The sequence below is a fragment of the Mustelus asterias genome, unplaced genomic scaffold (assembly GCF_964213995.1).
Source record: "Mustelus asterias unplaced genomic scaffold, sMusAst1.hap1.1 HAP1_SCAFFOLD_2072, whole genome shotgun sequence".
Taxonomy (NCBI): Eukaryota; Metazoa; Chordata; class Chondrichthyes; order Carcharhiniformes; family Triakidae; genus Mustelus; species Mustelus asterias.
This window is the reverse complement of record NW_027592017.1, coordinates 35,860-53,735: the sequence shown is the minus strand read 5'-3', so window position 1 is coordinate 53,735 and position 17,876 is coordinate 35,860. Positions and strand designations below refer to the sequence as shown.

General features: G+C 52.1%; 1 protein-coding gene across 1 annotated transcript; it reads left to right on the top strand.

Moving 5' to 3' along the window:
* Positions 1-7,532: 7,532 nt before the first annotated feature.
* Positions 7,533-17,144, top strand: bag4 (BCL2 associated athanogene 4; the record flags this gene model as incomplete). The annotated part of the gene is made up of 3 exons (XM_078207136.1): positions 7,533-7,985; positions 10,860-11,180; positions 15,621-17,144. Coding segments are annotated over 3 exons (1,275 nt in total), but the record flags the coding sequence as incomplete, so codon positions are not given.
* Between the last annotated feature and the right edge of the window lie 732 nt (positions 17,145-17,876).

Below are 17,876 nucleotides of genomic sequence, written 5' to 3'. Positions count from 1 at the left end.
GTGAGGATACAAAGATTTCTCTCAAGGTCCCAGCAATTTCCTCCCTTGCCCCTCTCAGTATTCTGAGTATTCTCAGTATCCCATCAGGCCCTGGGGACTTGTCTACCTTAATGTTTCTCAAGAACCCCAGTACATCCTTTTTGATCTTAACGTGACTCAAACTATCTACACACCCATTCCCAGACTCATCATCCACCAAGTCCTTCTCTTTGGTGAATACTGAAGCAAAGTACCTCAGTACTCTGGGGAAGGTGGGACCTACAAACAGGACGGGGTGCACCTGAACCAGAGGGGCACCAATATCCTGGGAGGGGAATTTGTTACGGCTCTTCAGGGGGGTTTAAACTAATTTGTCAGGGGAGTGGGAAAAGGAGTTGTAGTCCAGAAGTCAGTGAGGATGGTGAGGTATTGGGGAAGGTATCAGGGTCAAGGGTGGGTACCGGTAGACAGGAAGGTGGGTTGAAGTGTGTCTACTTCAATGCAAGGAGCATCCGGAACAAGGTAGATGAACTTGGGGCGTGGATTGGTACTTGGGACTACGATGTTGTGGCCATTACGGAGACGTGGGTAGAACAAGGACAGGAATGGTTGTTGGACGTTCCGGGGTATAGATGTTTCACGAAGTGTAGGGAAGCTGGTAAAAGAGGTGGAGGAGTGGCATTGTTAATCAAGGATAGTTTAACGGCTGCGGAAAGGCACTTCGAGGGGGATCTGCACACTGAGGTAATATGGGCTGAGGTTAGAAACAGGAAAGGAGTGGTCACGTTGTTAGGAGTTTACTATAAGCCCCCAAATAGTAATAGAGATGTGGAGGAAGAAATTGCTAAGCAGATTATGGATATGTGTGGGGGTCACAGGGTAGTTGTCATGGGGGACTTTAACTTTCCAAATATTGATTGGAACCTTTGTAGGTCAAATAGTTCGGATGGGGCAGTTTTTGTGCAGTGTGTGCAGGAGGGTTTCCTGACACAATATGTGGATAGGCCGACAAGAGGTGAGGCCACATTGGATTTGGTACTGGGAAATGAACCGGGCCAAGTGTTAAATTTGGTTGTGGGAGAGCACTTTGGAGATAGTGACCACAATTCGGTGTCTTTTGTTATTGCAATGGAGAGGGATAGGGCCGTACAGCAGGGCAAGGTTTACAATTGGGGGAGAGGTAATTATGATGCGATTAGGCAAGAATTAGGGGGCATAAGTTGGGAACAGAAACTGTCAGAGAAAGGAACTAATGAAAAGTGGAACTTTTTCAAGGAACAAATACTGGATGTCCTTGATAGGTATGTCCCTGTCAGGCAGGGAGGAAATGGCCGAGTGAGGGAACCATGGTTCACAAAAGAGGTGGAATGTCTTGTGAAAAGGAAGAGGGAAGCTTATGTAGGGATGAGGAAACAAGGTTCAGATGGCTCGATTGAGGGTTACAAGTTAGCAAGGAATGAGCTGAAAAAGGGGCTTAGGAGAGCTAGGAGGGGACACGAGAAGTCCTTGGCGGGTCGGATCAAGGAAAACCCCAAGGCTTTTTACTCTTACGTGAGGAATAAAAGAATGACCAGGGTGAGGTTAGGGCCGGTCAAGGACAGTAGTGGGAACTTGTGTATGGAGTCAGTAGAGATAGGCGAGGTGATGAATGAATACTTTTCTTCAGTGTTCACCAAGGAGAGGGGCCATGTTTTTGAGGAAGAGAAGGTGTTACAGGCTAATAGGCTGGAGGAAATAGATGTTCGGAGGGAGGATGTCCTGGCAGTTTTGAATAAACTGAAGGTCGATAAGTCCCCTGGGCCTGATGAGATGTATCCTAGGATTCTTTGGGAGGCAAGGGATGAGATTGCAGAGCCTTTGGCTTTGATCTTTGGGTCCTCACTGTCCCCGGGGATGGTGCCAGAGGACTGGAGAATGGCGAATGTTGTTCCTCTGTTTAAGAAAGGGAATAGAAATGACCCTGGTAATTATAGACCGGTTAGTCTTACTTCGGTGGTTGGTAAATTGATGGAAAAGGTCCTTAGAGATGGGATTTACGACCATTTAGAAAGATGCGGATTAATCCGGGATAGTCAGCATGGATTCGTGAAGGGCAAGTCGTGCCTCACAAATTTGATAGAATTTTTTGAGGAGGTAACTAAGTGTGTTGATGAAGGTAGGGCAGTTGATGTCATATATATGGATTTTAGTAAGGCGTTTGATAAGGTCCCCCATGGTCGGCTTATGATGAAAGTGAGGAGGTGTGGGATAGAGGGAAAGTTGGCCGATTGGATAGGTAACTGGCTGTCTGATCGAAGACAGAGGGTGGTGGTCTATGGAAAATTTCGGATTGGAGGCAGGTTGCTAGCGGAGTGCCGCAGGGATCAGTGCTTGGTCCTCTGCTCTTTGTGATTTTTATTAATGACTTAGAGGAGGGGGCTGAAGGGTGGATCAGTAAATTTGCTGATGACACCAAGATTGGTGGAGTAGTGGATGAGGTGGAGGGCTGTTGTAGGCTGCAAAGAGACATAGATAGGATGCAAAGCTGGGCTGAAAAATGGCAAATGGAGTTTAACCCTGATAAATGTGAGGTGATTCATTTTGGTAGGACTAATTTAAATGTGGATTACAGGGTCAAAGGTAGGGTTCTGAAGACTGTGGAGGAACAGAGAGATCTTGGGGTTCATATCCACAGATCTCTAAAGGTTGCCACTCAAGTGGATAGAGCTGTGAAGAAGGCCTATAGTGTGTTAGCTTTTATTAACAGGGGGTTGGAGTTTAAGAGCCGTGGGGTTATGCTGCAACTGTACAGGACCTTGGTGAGACCACATTTGGAATATTGTGTGCAGTTCTGGTCACCTCACTATAAGAAGGATGTGGAAGCGCTGGAAAGAGTGCAGAGGAGATTTACCAGGATGCTGCCTGGTTTGGAGGGTAGGTCTTATGAGGAAAGGTTGAGGGAGCTAGGGCTGTTCTCTCTGGAGCGGAGGAGGCTGAGGGGAGACTTAATAGAGGTTTATAAAATGATGAAGGGGATAGATAGAGTGAACGTTCAAAGACTATTTCCTCGGGTGGATGGAGCTATTACAAGGGGGCATAACTATAGGGTTTGTGGTGGGAGATACAGGAAGGATATCAGAGGTAGGTTCTTTACGCAGAGAGTGGTTGGGGTGTGGAATGGACTGCCTGCAGTGATAGTGGAGTCAGACACTTTAGGAACATTTAAGTGGTTATTGGATAGGCACACGGAGCACACCAGGATGATAGGGAGTGGGATAGCTTGATCTTGGTTTCAGATAAAGCTCGGCACAACATCGTGGGCCGAAGGGCCTGTTCTGTGCTGTACTGTTCTATGTTCTATTTAATACCTCGCCCATTTCCTCTGGCTCCACACATAGATTCCTTCCCTTGTCCTTGAGTGGGCCGATCCTCTCCCTGGCTACCCTCTTGCTTTTTATATATGTCTAAAAAGCCTTGGGATTTTCCTTAATCCTGCTGACCAATGCTTTTTCGTGATCCCTTTGAGCCCTTCTTACTCCTTGCTTACGTTTCTTTCTACTTCCCTTGTATTCCACACTTGCTTCGTGTGTTCCCAGCCTCCTAGCCTTGAGAAATGCTTCCTTTTCTTCTTTGACTCGACTCACAATATCTCTCATTATCCAAGGTTCCCAAAACTTGCCATACTTATCCTTCATCCTTACAGGAATGTGCCGGTCCTGAATCCCTATCAACTTACACTTGAAAGCCTCCCACATGCCAGATGTTGATTTGCCCTCAAACATCTGCCCCCAATCTACATTCTTCAGTTCCTGCCTAATATTGTTGTAATTAGCCTTCCCCCAATTTAGCACCTTCGCTTGAGGACTACACTTATCTTTATCCATCAGTACCCTAAAGCTTACTGAATTGTTGTCACTGTTCCCGAACTGCTTCCCACTGAAACATCGACCACTTGGCCGGGTTCATTCCCCAATACCAGGTCCAGTACGGCCCCTTCCCTAGTTGGACTATCCACGTACTGTTTCAAGAAGCCCTCCTGGATGCTCCTGACAAACTCTGCCCCATCCACGCCCCTAGCACTAAGTGAGTCCCAGTCAATATAGGGGAAATTAAAATCTCCCACCACAACAACCCTGTTACTTTTACACCTTGCCAAAATTTGCCTACATATCTGTTCCTCTATCTCCCACCGGCTGTTGGGCGGCCAAGAGTAAACTCCCAACATTGTGACTACACCCTTCCTATTCCTGAGCTCTACCCATATTGCCTCGCTGTATGAGCCCTCCGAGGTGTCCTCCCGGAGTACAGCTGTGATATTCTCCTTAACCAGTAGTGCAACTCCCCCCACGCCTTTTACATCCCCCTCTATCCCGCCTGAAACATTTGTATCCTGGAATGTTAAGCTGCCAATCCTGTCCTTCCCTTAACCAAGTCTCTGTAATGGCAACTACATCGTAGTTCCAAGTACTAATCCAAGCTCTAAGTTCATCTTCCTTACCTGTTACAGTCACTTCTCGCATTGAAACAAATGCACTTCACTCCACCAGACCCTCTTTCATTAGCAACCCCACCCTGCCTGCTCTTTCTCTGAGTCTTACTGGCCCTCGGTTCTCCCTCAGCTAATTCACCTTTGCTTTGGTTCCCACCCCCCCTGCCAAACTAGTTTAAATCCTCCCGTGTGACACTGGCAAACCTCCCGGCCAGAATATTTGTGCCCTTCCAGTTTAGATGCCACCCGTCCTTGTACAGGTCCCATCTGCCCCGGAAGAGACCCCAATAGTCCAGATATCTGAAACCCTCCCTCCGACACCAGCTGTTTAGCCTCGTGTTGAGCTGCAAGATCTTCCTATTCCTCGCCTCACTAGCACGTAGCACAGGGAGTAATCCTGAGATTACAACCTCAGAGGTCCTGACACCAGATCTTCCGCTTCCCACTTCTTGGTAGATTTTGCTGGTCCGACTTCTCCCAGAATGCACCAGTGAAGTCCCTCCGCCACTCCACTGGCAATGTTGGACATTGAGGGGAGACGGTGGCTCAATGGTACTATTGTGGACTTGTAATCCAGAGATTCTGGGGTCCCAGGTTCGAATCCCGCCACGGCAGATGCTGAAATTTGAATTCAACATAAAATATCTGGAATTAAGAATCTACTGATGACCATGAAACCATTGTCGATGGAGGGATGGAGTTTGAAAACAGCGAGGTTATGTTGCAGCTGTATAAGGTGCTGGTGAGGCCACACCTGGAGTACTGTGTACAGTTTTGGTCTCCTTACTTGAGAAAGGATATACTGGCACTGGAGGGGGTGCAGAGGAGATTCACTAGATTGATTCTGGAGTTGAGAGGGTTGGCTTATGGGGAGAGACTGAGTAGACTGGGGCTATACTCATTGGAATTCAGAAGAATGAAGGGAGATCTTATCGAAACATACAAGATTATGAAGGGAATAGATAAGGTAGAAGCAGGGAAGTTGTTTCCACTGGCGGGTGAAACTAGAACTAGGGGGCATAGCCTCAAAATAAGGGGGAGCAGATTTAGGACTGAGTTGAGGAGGGACTTCTTCACACAAAGGGTTGTGAATCTGTGGAATTCCCTGCCCAGTGAAGCAGTTGAGGCTACCTCATTGAATGTTTTTAAGGCAAGGATAGATAAATTTTTGAACAGTAAAGGAATTAAGGGTTATGGTGAGCAGGCGGGTAAGTGGAGCTGAGTCCACGAAAAGATCAGCCATGATCTTATTGAATGGCGGAGCAGGCTCGAGGGGCCAGATGGCCGACTCCTGCTCCTAGTTCTTATGATTGTCGGAAAAATCCATCTGGTTCACTAATGCCCTTTAGGGAAGGAAATCTGCCGTCCTCACCTGGTCTGGCCTACATGTGACTCCAGAGCCACAGCAACGTGAATAACTCTTAAATGCCCTCAGGGATGGGTAATAGATGCTGGCCCAGCCAGCGACTCCCACATCCCATGAACAAATAAAAAACACAAGACTCCGAACTGAGGGATTACATTTTTGCTCACTCTGCAATCTCAGCGCTGTAAGCTCTGACGTTCTCCCATCTCACACGCCACCTTTTCCCATCTTTCCTTTATCCTTGAACCTGTTTGATTGCATCTCCGTCTCCTCTGCTCGAACCCCTGCCTCTGCCTGGAGCCCATCCACCCACCCTGCCATAATCCCTGTGCCTACTGACACCTCACTAACTTTATAGGTGGCACAGTGGTTGGCAAGGCAGCCTCACAGCGCCAGGGACCCGGATTTAATTCCCGGCTTGGTTAACTGTCTGTGTGGAGTCTGCATGTTCTCCCCGTGTCTGTGTGGGTTTCCTCCGGCTGCTCCGGTTTCCTCCCACAGTCCAAAGATGTGCAGGTTAGGAAGATTGGCCATGCTAAATTGCCCCTTCGTGTCCAAAGATGTGTGGGTTAGGTGGATTGGCCATGCTAAATTGCCCCTTAGTGTCAAGGGGACTAGCTAGGGTTATGGGGATAGGGCCTGGGTGGGATTGTGGTTGGTGCGGACTCGATGGGATGAATGGCCTCCTTCTGCACTATAGAGATTCTATGATGTTAACATGGCTTCACCACCCTTGTTGCTGCTCTGAACCGTGCCTACGACCCTCCAGCCGTCACCTGGACTCCTCACTGCCTCCCTGTTAGTGTGGTCAGTTGTACTTCCAGCTCCTGACACCTCTTGCTCCCCCTCCCCCCCCCTCCCCCCAGCATGTTGTAAAATTCCTTTCGCTCCACTTTGACACATTCTTCTTGGATACCATGGTGCCATCCAGTTTTGAATCCCCTCGCTCCTCTGTAAGATACTCTGGGGTGACTCGTCTTGTTCACTGGGATGTGGGGATGTTGAGATCTCGTTGTGTTTGACTTTCCTGGAAGTGTTGACTCTCTCAGCCAATCGCCTCTGTTGGCCCGGCACCCTTGGGTAAATGGGTTGGCGCCAGGCAGGCACCCCCCCCCTAAAACAGGGTGAAGCCTCAGACAGCCTCTGAAGCCAGGTCCATGGCCAGGTGTCCCTGTCTGTACCGCCTCTGAGCTTCGCAGCCAGTCACCCCTTCCCCAGGACCCTCTGACGCTTTGGGCATCTCAATCTCCTGCCTTTCTCTCTCTCTCTCTCCCCACCCCCCTCCCGTCCTGCCTGCTTTCCGAATCCCGCCCTCCTGTTCCCTGATCCTGCCGATTTCCCACTGGATCCGAACTCTTCCTGTGTGCGTGGGTGGAAAGCAGCAGGGGTGGGGGAGGGGGGGGACATGTTTAAAGGCAGCTCGCTGGCAAGCTGCTGCAGTGACCTCACAAATGCTGAGTGACCGACTGTTGCTGTTGTGTCACTGGGCTGGAACTCAGTGAGGCCACAGCGCGGGGAGTGGGGGAAGGAGCTGCTCCGGGGGTGGGGGAGAGAGAGGGAGCCTCATGTCTACATCTGTCTGAAAGTGGGAGCCGGTGGCGGGGGGAGGGGGTGCTACCTTACCTATTTTACCTCGACGAAATCGTTGACACAATGCTATGAAGGTTGATGGCACGTTTCCTCTGTTAATTGGACAATCTGTCTGCACTGTGTTTGCAGGGTCTCGTCAACGGCGTTTTCCCCTCTGCGAGAGCTTCGTCGCCGGGTCGAATCCCAGGGAGCACTTGGTATCCCCGGGGAGCAAGTGAGAGCCTGTCGCCCGAGAGCACCGCGAGCGAGAATGTCCAGTCGCCGCAGCAGCAGCAGCAGCCAGTCTACCCCCAGGCGTCACAGCAGCAGCAGCCAGTCTACCCCCAGGCGTCACAGCAGCAGCAGCTAACGTACCCCCACCCGTCGCAGCAGTCGGCGTACCCCCAAAGGCAGCAGCACTCCCAGAACCAGCCGGCCTACCTGCAGCAGCCCTCGCAGCAAGCCGGCCTGTCCCGGCCCCCGAGCAATGGGCACGTCACCCCGGCTCAGTGGGCCCACTCTCAGACCGGGCCCCCCTCCCAGGGGCTGCCATCCCGGGCCCAGACGCCAGCTCACCCGGCGTACCCAGCTCAAGGACAGAGGGTAAGTGTGGGCGTCCCGAACCTCAGCGTGGCGAGAGGCTGAGAAAGGAGATTAAAGCTGAAAGTTTGTTGATGAGTGTCACAAGTCGGCTTGCATTAACACTGCAATGAAGTTACTGTGAAAATCCCCTAGTCACCACACTCCGGCACCTGTTCGGGTACACTGAGGGAGAATTTGATTTGATTTATTATTGTCACATGTATTGGTATACAGTGAAAAGTATTGTTTCTTGCGCGCTATACAGACAAAGCATACCATTCATAGAGAAGGAGAGGGTGCAGAATGTAGTGTTACAGTCATAGCTAGGGTGTAGAAAAAGATCAACTTAATGCAAGGTAGGTCCATTCAAAAGTCTGACAGCAGCAGGGAAGAAGCTGTTCTTGAGTCGGTTGGTACGTGATCTCAGACTTTTGTAGCTTTTTCCCAACGGAAGAAGGTGGAAGAGAGAATGTGCGGGGTGCGTGGGGTCCTTAATTATGCTGGCTGCTTTCCCCGAGGCAGCGGGAAGTGTAGACAGAGTCAATGGATGGGAGGCTGGTTTGCGTGATGGATTGGGCTACATTCATGAGCCTTTGTAGTTTCTTGCGATCTTGGGCAGTAATTAATGAACCACACTGTGAATTGTGCCCAGTTCTAAGTGCTACACTTGAGGGAGGATACGAAGGCAGGAGTGCAGAAAAGGTTCTCCGGACAAGAGCAGAAAATGCTGGAAAATCTTAGCGGGTCCGACAGCATCTGTGGAGAGCAAATCGAGCCAACATTTCAAGTCTGGATGACCCTTCCTCAGAGCTCCACAGATGCTGTGAGCCCTGAGGAAGGGTCATGCAGACTCGAAACATTGGCTCCATTCTCTCCCCACAGATGCTGCCAGACCTGCTGAGATTTTCCAGCATTTTCTGTTTTTGTTTCAGATTCCAACATCTGCAGTACGGGTGGCACAGTGGTTCGCACTGCTGCCTCAGCACCAGGGACCCAGGTTCGATTCCTGGCTTGGGTCACTGTCTGTGTGGAGTTTGCACGTTCTCCCCGTGTCTGTGTGTGTTTCCTCCCACAGTCCAAAAGACGTGCTGGGTTAGACCCATTGGCCATGCTAAATTCTCCCTCAGTGTACCCGAACAGGTGCCGGAGTGTGGCGATGAGGGGATTTTCACAGTAACTTCATTGCAGTGTTAATGTAAGTTTACTTGTGATACTGATAAATAAACTTTACTTCACTTTAATTTGCCTTTATCACAGGATCATAAGAATTTGTTTACTGGACTGATTCCAGGGATGGCGGGACTGAGGAGAGATTGAGTCGGTTAGGATTACATTCACTGGAGTTTAGAAGAGTGAGAGGGGATCTCATAGAAACTTAGAAAATTCTAACAGTGTTAGGCAGGGTAGATTCAGAAAGAATGTTCCCGATGGTGGGGGGAGTCCAGAACTCGGGGTCACAGTTTGAGGATAAGGGGTAAACCTTTTAGAACTGAGGTGAGGAGAAATTTCTTCACCCAGAGGGTGGTGAAAGTGTGGAATTCACTCCCACAGAAAGTAGTTGAGGCCAAAACGCTGTGTTTTCAAGAAGCAGTTGGATATTGCGCTTGAGGCGAAGGGGATCAAAGGATATGGGGGGAAGGGAAGGGGTTCAGGATATTGAGTTGAATGATCAGCCATGATCATAATGAATGGTGGGACTAGCTCGAAGGGCCGAACTGCCTCCTCCTGCTCCTATTTTCTATGTTTAATGGTTCCAGGGATGAGGGACTCAGTTCTGAGGATAGATGGGAGAGGTTGGGACTGTTCTCCTTGGAGCGGCGAAGAGGCGATTGGATAGAGATGTTCAAAATCACGATGGGGCTGCACAGAATAGACGGGGAGAAACTGGTTCCCCTCATAATAGGATTGGTTACCAGGGGGTATGGATTTAGGGTGGCACAGTGGTTAGCACAGCTACCTCACAGCGCCAGGGACCTGCGTTCAATTCCAGCCTCAGGTCACTGTCTGTGCGGAGTTTGCACGTTCTCCCCCTGTCTGCGTGGGTTTCCTCCGGGTGCTCCGGTTTCCTCCCACACTCCAAAGATGTGCGGGTTAGGTGGATTGGCCGTGCTAAATTGCCCCTTAGTGTCAGGGGTACTAGCTAGGGTAAATGCATGGGGATAGGGCCTGGGTGGGATTGTGGTCGGTGCAGACTCGATGGGCCGAATGGCCTCCTGCACTGCAGGGATTCGATGAGGACAGCAAGGTTTAAGAGGAGGGAGTTTCAGAGTAACTGAAGACTTGGCCCCTCACATCGGGGTGATTTTGATCGAGGTGCAGTTCTGGTCGTCACACTTAGCAGAAGGACGTGGTTGCTTTGGAGAGGGTGCACAGAAGGTTCACCAGGATGTTGCCTGGTCTCGAGGGCGTCGGCTATGAGGAGAGGCTGGATAAACTGGGATTGTTTTCACTGGAAAGACGGAGGCTGAGGGGAGACCTGGTCTACAAAATTATGAGGCGCATAGACAAGGCGGATAGTCAGAGGCTTTTTCCCCAGGGTAGAGATATCAATTACAAGGGGGCACAGGTTGAAGGTGAGAGAGGGGGAAAGTTTAAGGGAGATGTGTGGGGGAAGTTGTTCACGCAGAGAGTGGTGGGTGCCTGGAACGCGCTGCCAGAGGAGGTGGTGGAAGCAGGCACATTAGCAACATTTAAGAGGCATCTGGATGGGTCCATGAATAGGGAGGGAATAGAGGGATAGAAACCACGTATCGGTGTAGGCTTGGTGGGCCGAAGGGCCTGTTCCTGTGCTGCTTTGATTGAAGCCCTCAGCCGCTGGGTTTCTGGTGCTGTTCAGGTCTTGCTGCCAGTTGACCTTCCGCTGAGACAGTCTGTATTTTCTTCCACCCTGAACAGGAGGTGTACGAGCAACAGCACCAGTACCCTGTGACCACCCCGCAGTACCACTTCAGAAACCCGGACTCAGCACCGCAACAGTCCATCTACCCTTCTCAGCACCAGCCTGCACCCGGCCCACAAGCTCAGCCTTGGTCGCCCTCAGCACCAGCGCCCTCCCTGCCGCCGCCGTCCCACGACCTGTGGGCCCAGGCCCGAGCCACCGGACTGCCGTCATCAGCGGAGCAGTTCCCTCACGGCATGCCGCCGTTCGGGGGCAGCGTTGTGCCAACGCCGGGGTGGCAGAGGCTCAGCCCATCAACGTCTATGTACGAGCAGAAGGTAAGGCCATGCAGGGCGTGCGGGCGCCACGGAAACCACGGACACAGGGCTGTGTACAAACTCCCCTCGGAAAGCTGTCCCATCCCCATCAGCGGTGCCAGAGGACGTTCGGCCTGCATTCGCCTCTCCGAACTTTGCAAACAGGGCAGCAAGTGTGAAGTTTCTGAGAGGCAGACTCTGGGTGGGATTACCCCCCCCTTCCCCTAGCTCACATGGAATGTCTTCCTACAACGGAGGCAGCTTGCTGGTGAGATCCACCAATCCCACCAATGTCTGTGGTGTTTTAAAGCCAGAAGATATAGGAGCAGAATTAGGCCACTCGGCCCATTGAGTCTGCTCCGCCATTCAATCATGGCTGATATTTTTCTCATCCCCATTCTCCTGCCTTTTCCCCATAACCCCTGATCCCCTTATTAATCAAGAACCTATCTATCTCTGTCTTAAAGACACTCAATGACCCGGCCTCCACAGCCTTCTGTGGCAAAGAGTTCCACAAATTCACCACTCTCTGGCTGAAGAAATTCCTCCTCATCTCTGTTTTAAAGGATCGTTCCTTTAGCCTGAGGTTGTGCCCTCTGGTTCTAGTTTTTCCCACTCGTGGAAACATTCTCTCCACGTCCACTCTATCCAGACCTCGCAGTATCCTGTAAGTTTCAATAAGATCCCCCCCCCATCCTTCTAAACTCCAACGAGTACAGACCCAGAGTCCTCAACCGTTCCTCATATGACAAGCTCTTCATTCCAGGGATCATTCTTGTGAACTTCCTCTGGACCCTTTCCAAGGCCAGCTCATCCTTCCTTAGATATGGTCCCAAAACTGCTCACAATACTCCAAATGGGATCTGACCAGAGCCTTACACAGCCTCAGCAGTACATCCCTGCTCTTGTATTCTAACCCTCTAGAAATGAATGCTAACATTGCATTTGCCTTCCTAACTGCCGACTGAATCTGCCCGTTGACCTTAAGAGAATCTTGAATAATGACTCCCAAGTCCCTTTGTGTTTCTGATTTCCTAAGCATTTTCCCATTTAGAAAATAGCCTATGCCTCCATTCCTCCTTCCAAAGTGCATAACCTCATACTTTTCCACATTGTATTCCATCTGCCACTTCTTTGCCCACTCTCCCAACCTGTCCAAGTCCTTCTGCAGCCCCCCTGCTTCCTCAATACTACCTGTCCCTCTACATATCTTTGTATCATCTGCAAATTTAGCAACAGTGCCTTCAGTTCCATCTTTCAGATCATTAATGTATACTGTGAAAAGTTGTGGTCCCAGCACTGACCCCTGTGGAACACCACTCGTCACCGGCTGCCATCCTGAAAAGGACCCCCTTATCCCCACTCTCTACCTTCTGCCAGTCAACCAATCTTCTATCCACGCCAGTACCTTGCCTCCAACACCCTTGGCTCTTAGCTTATTTAAGCAGGCTCCTGTAAGACACCTTGCAAAGGCTTTCTGGAAATCCAAATACATCACATCCACTGGTTCTCCTTTATCTAGCTTCTTCGTTACCTCCTCAAAGAACTCCAACAGATTTGTCAGACATGACCTCCCTTTGACGAAGCCGTGCTGCCTCAGCCCTCTTTTACCATGCATTTCCAAGTACTCCACCATTCGGCCCATCGAGTCTGCTCTGCCATTCGATCACAGCTGATGTAATTCTCATCCCCATTCTCCTGCCTTTTCCCCGTAACCCTTGATCCCCTTATTAATCAAGAACCTATCTATCTCTGTCTCAAAGACACTCAATGACCCGGCCTCCACAGCCTTCTGCGGCAAAGAGTTCCACAGATTCACCACTCTCTGGCTGAAGAAATTCCTCCTCATCTGGGTTCTAAAGGTGTTGGCTCTCGGGGAGGGGGCTGCCCTCAGCGGGACTAACCCTCAAGCCCTCTGTCCTTGAAAATCCGCCTTCCACTCGGAGCTGGGACTACTCCCGTTTCCTTCCTTCACTTCCCCAGGCTGGGAGCAGCGTTCCCGTGGGGTTTCCTCCCGACGGGACACTGGGTAGAGAACAGCAGCGAGCGGGAAGGCCGGAGGCGCCACATGACAAAAGGGGTTGGCGGCGCAGAGCCAGTAAGAGTGGTGACGGGAGAAGTAAAGATGGCACATGACGTGTCTCAAAGTGGCAGCGCGATAAACAACTGATGCCCGACAGCCAAAAAACAAGGGGGAGGATGGGGAACGAGCAAAGAGAAAACCCGAGCAAAGAATAGGCAAGAAAACGGGATTGGGGCCTCAAATTGTTGAAGTGGGTCCATAAGGCTGCTGAGTGCCTCACTGTCTGTCCGTCCGTCCCCGTCCCCCCCGAGCTCACATTGAGCCACACTAGCACACTAGGGCACACTGAGGACAGGGAGGTCAGTGTGAGGGCAAGGCGGCCAAAATCCGCGGAGTCACATTGTCAACTGGACAGAGGCTAGTTCCGCAAAGCATTCACCTGATCTCGGCAACCTCCTCCTGCCTTCCACGCTGTCCTCATAGAAGCCCCACAGTGCAGAAGGAGGCCATTTGGCCCATCGAGTCTGCACCAACAACATTCCCACCCCAGGCCCTGTCCCCACAACCCCACTCATTTATCCCACTGCTCCCTCTAACCTACACATCCCGGGACACTCGGGTCAATCTCGCATGGTCAATCAACCTAACCCGCACGTCTCTGGACCCTCTGTCTTTCCTTTTTAAACCACCATCTCTTCCTCCCACACCACCCCTTTCCATCCCCAACCTGCCCCCACATCTGATAGAAAGGTCAACGACCCCAAACGTTAACTAGCTTCCTCTCTGCACAGAAGCTGCATGGTTTGTCGAGCTTTTACACCACTTTCCGTCCTCGTTTCCGATTCTCTCTCAATCCCACAGTGCAGAAGGAGGCCATTCAGCCCATCGAGCCTGCCACCGACCACAATCCCAACCAGGCCCTATTCCCGTAACCCCTCATATTTACCCTAGCTAATCCCTCTGACACTGAGGGGCAATTTAGCATGGCCAATCAACCTAACCCACCCCTCTTTGGAGTGTGGGAGGAAACCGGAGCACCCGGAGGAAACCCACGCAGACACGGGGAAAACGTGCAGACTCCGCACAGACAGTGACCCGAGGCCGGGAATTGAACCCGGGTCCCCGGCGCTGTGAGGCAGCAGTGCTAACCCACTGTGCTGTGAGGAGGTTCCTGATCAGAGTTCTCTGTGTATTTTCCACCGGTGGTCACATCTAATCATCCTCTGGTCTTTCTAGCCCAATCCTGCCTTGTTATAAATTCCCTCTCCCATGTTGTGGTTTTGACCTGTGTACTGTCAGTCCCTGAAGTTAAAAGTCTGAGTGCCGTCTGCACAAGCACTCCTTCACTTTATGGTCCACTTTTAATCGAGATTTTAGGTGTGATCCCACAAGTAAATGTGAATAGGGCACTTTCCGCAGAGATACCAGGCCCAGACAATGTGTAAGCTTGCTCTAATCCCATACAACACACTGCAGAATAGGGTCTGGGTGGGATTGTGGTTGGTGCAGACTCGATGGGCTGAATGGCCTCCTCCTGCACTGCAGGGATTCTATGAATTTCACATTCCCACATGTGAACAGACAATGGACCTTTTGTTTTAATTTGATCGCTGGCTGGTTGCCCATCCCTGAGGAACATTTGACAGTCAGCCACATTGCTGTGGCTCTGGAGTCACATGTGGGCCAGACCGGGTAAGGACGGCAGATTTCCTTCCCTAAAGGGACATTAGTGAACCAGATGGGTTTTTCCAACAATCCACAATGGTTTCATGGTCATCAGTAGATTCTTAATTCCTCATTGTTATTGAATTCCAATTTCGCCATCTGCGGGATTCGAACCCGAGGTCCCCAGAACATTCATAGAATCCCTACAGTGCAGAAGGAGACCATTCGGCCTATCGAGTCTGCATCGACCACAACCCCACCCAGGCCCTATTCCTGTAATCCCTCATATTTACCCTCGTTAATCCCCCTGACACTCGGGGGCAATTTAGCATGGCCGATCCACCTAACCCGCACATCTTTGGTTACTAAAGGGCAATTTAGCATGGCCAATGCACTTAACCGACACATCTTTGGACTGTGGGAGGAAACTGGAGCACCCGGAGGAAACCCACACAGACACGGGGAGAACGTGCAGACTCCGCACAGAGAGTCACCCAAGCCGGGAATCAAACCCGGGTCCCTGGCGCTGTGAGGCAGCAGTGCCAACCACTGTGCCACCATTATCATGGGTCTCTGGATTACTAGTCCAGTGCCAGTACCACTGGGCCACTGCCTGCCCCTTGCTGTTATTGGAAGCAGTTGCGCACACGGCAAACAGTTTCTCCGTAATGTCCCCATCCCCAAACTCATGGAATTAATTAGATTGATTCAGTCGTTGCCGATGAATGGATTCCCCCTGTTTAAACGGTTCTCTCTCTCTCTCTCTCTTCCAGGAGCTCCCCTATCCCTTGAATCACCAGGATCTGCGATCCCGCCTCAGCAACGCCAGCTACCTAGGGAGCGACCAGCAGCCCGCCGTCTACGCCCCGGCCCAGACTCCGGACCCGCTGCCCGCCCCGTCCCATGGACCAAGGATGGAGTACAGCGCCCCTCCCACGGTGTACAAGACCCGCCCGGAGGCCAAGGGCGCCCGTGAGAAAGCCCCCCCGCCAGCCGACAACGGCCTGGAGCGGGCCGAGGCGTCCGGCCACCCCGGCCACATCCAAGTGGAGCGCGTCCTGGGCCACGTGCAGCAGCTGGAGGCGGAGGTGAACCGCTTCGACGGCAAGCGGGGGGACAAGACCTACCGGCTGCTGGAGGAACTGCTCACCAAGCAGCTGCTGGAGGCGGACTCGGTGCAGACCAACGGCCAGGAACACGTCCGGCAGGCCCGTAAGGAAGCGGTGCACAAAATCCAGGGGGTGCTGGAGAAACTGGAGAGCATGGCGGAGTAGCGGGAGGGGGTGGCGGGCGCACGCACGCACAGAGAGACCGTGCTGGCCAGTCACTGTGGAGCATCGGAACTTTGCCCAACCTGACAGATTCACCGGGGGGGGGGGGGGGGGGGGACACGGATTAGCGGAACAGGACAAGCGGGGAGTGAGGGGGAGGACTCTGACAGCACTGTGGAGAAATGGGACTCGTACCAGTGAGGCAAAACCCACACACACGCGAAACGAAGGCGATGCGCTCAGACAGAAATCTCTCCATTGAGGCGGAAGCATCACTCGGACGGTGAGCAAGTTGGAACAAGATGCGGCCAATTTCTCTCCGAGGCGAACCTTGTACACCTTTGTGCGGGCAACGGACCGATTTAAAGCCTTTTGTTGCATCCCGTCGTTCAAAACATTTCACTGTGCGAAAGCGGACGCAATGCCCGAGGTGACTGACGCTGAGGCCCATTCGAAAAGACGATACGGTGACCAAACCCGGCATTGCCAGTACAGCGACCAAACCCCGGCATTGTCCTGTGCTTCTTGTCACGCTGTGGGGGCCAGACCCCCCACCACCACCACTCCGCGGCGTTCCACAAGGGCAGCTGCGCTGACGCCACTCAACACAAGCCGCGCGCGTTTTGACAACTGAAACAGCGCCCTGCCGCAGAGTCCGGCAAGAGCTGACCGCACCTGACCCCCGTTTCCAGTCCCCCCCCCCCATCCTCCCCCCCCGCTCCCGGATCCGGACGCAAGCTCGGAAGGTTGAGCCGGCAGGGAAACGTCTGTCCGGTGACGTCAGGAATCCCGCGGTGCCAGGGAATGGCAGCGTCCGCTGGAATGGCAGCCAGCAGCTGCGGAGACGGGACTGGGTTGGGAGCGACAGTGCTTCATGTGCGGACTGGCTCATAAGTGCTCCATTCACCCCCCTCCCCCACAACCCGCACGGCGGTGTGAGTTTGCGTTTCTAGTTAGACGCCGGCCTAACCCCCCCATCCCCCCCCTTTGTTGAATTGGAGTTGGATTCAATAAATAACAAGCTGTAAGAATGACTGTGCAGATGATCTGGGTTCGCCAGGACGTTGGCTCACCAGTGCCAGCCGGGAGTACAATCAATCAGAGATGGCTGCCCCTTGCACAGGAGGCGGTCAATGCCCAGTGCTGGCCTCCTTGCACTGAGCACAGCAAGTACCACCAGCTTGTCAGAGGTCTCGACCAGACCACTGGGCACCCCCCCACCCAGAGTTATTGTCCATTCTGTTCACCAATGACTCCGAAAGGCTGCTCTAAGGACGCGCGTCAGACTCGGCAAGGGATTTAATTATTATTTTTTTTCATCATACAAGCATTGGTTCTGTCATTCCTCCTTTTCCCTGACCTCCCCCACACAAGTTGATGTGTGTGGATCTGGCTGGAGGGAGCTAGCAAGGTGCCGTGAATGTTGGCCCGGCCAGTCTGACCAGTATCCCTGTTGAAGATCACAGGGTGAGTGCTGCCTGTGTGAGAGGGCAGACTGATGTGAAGCCCCCCCGCAAGCCGAGGCCGCTTTATTTCTCTCCCCCTCTCCGGCAGGAGAGGGACAAAGTGACGATGGAACTTCAGCTCAATTCAGCTGCCCTCCCACTTTGAGGTAAATGGGACGGGGAGTATCACGGCGAGCCCCTCCTTCACTTGACACTGAGGTTCAGACAGTTCTTCAGCTGCGCTCCCTGGCCAGGAGAACGGAGGGAGCCGTTCACTCCGCCAGTTCCTGTTTGCTCCGTCTTGTTCCACTCT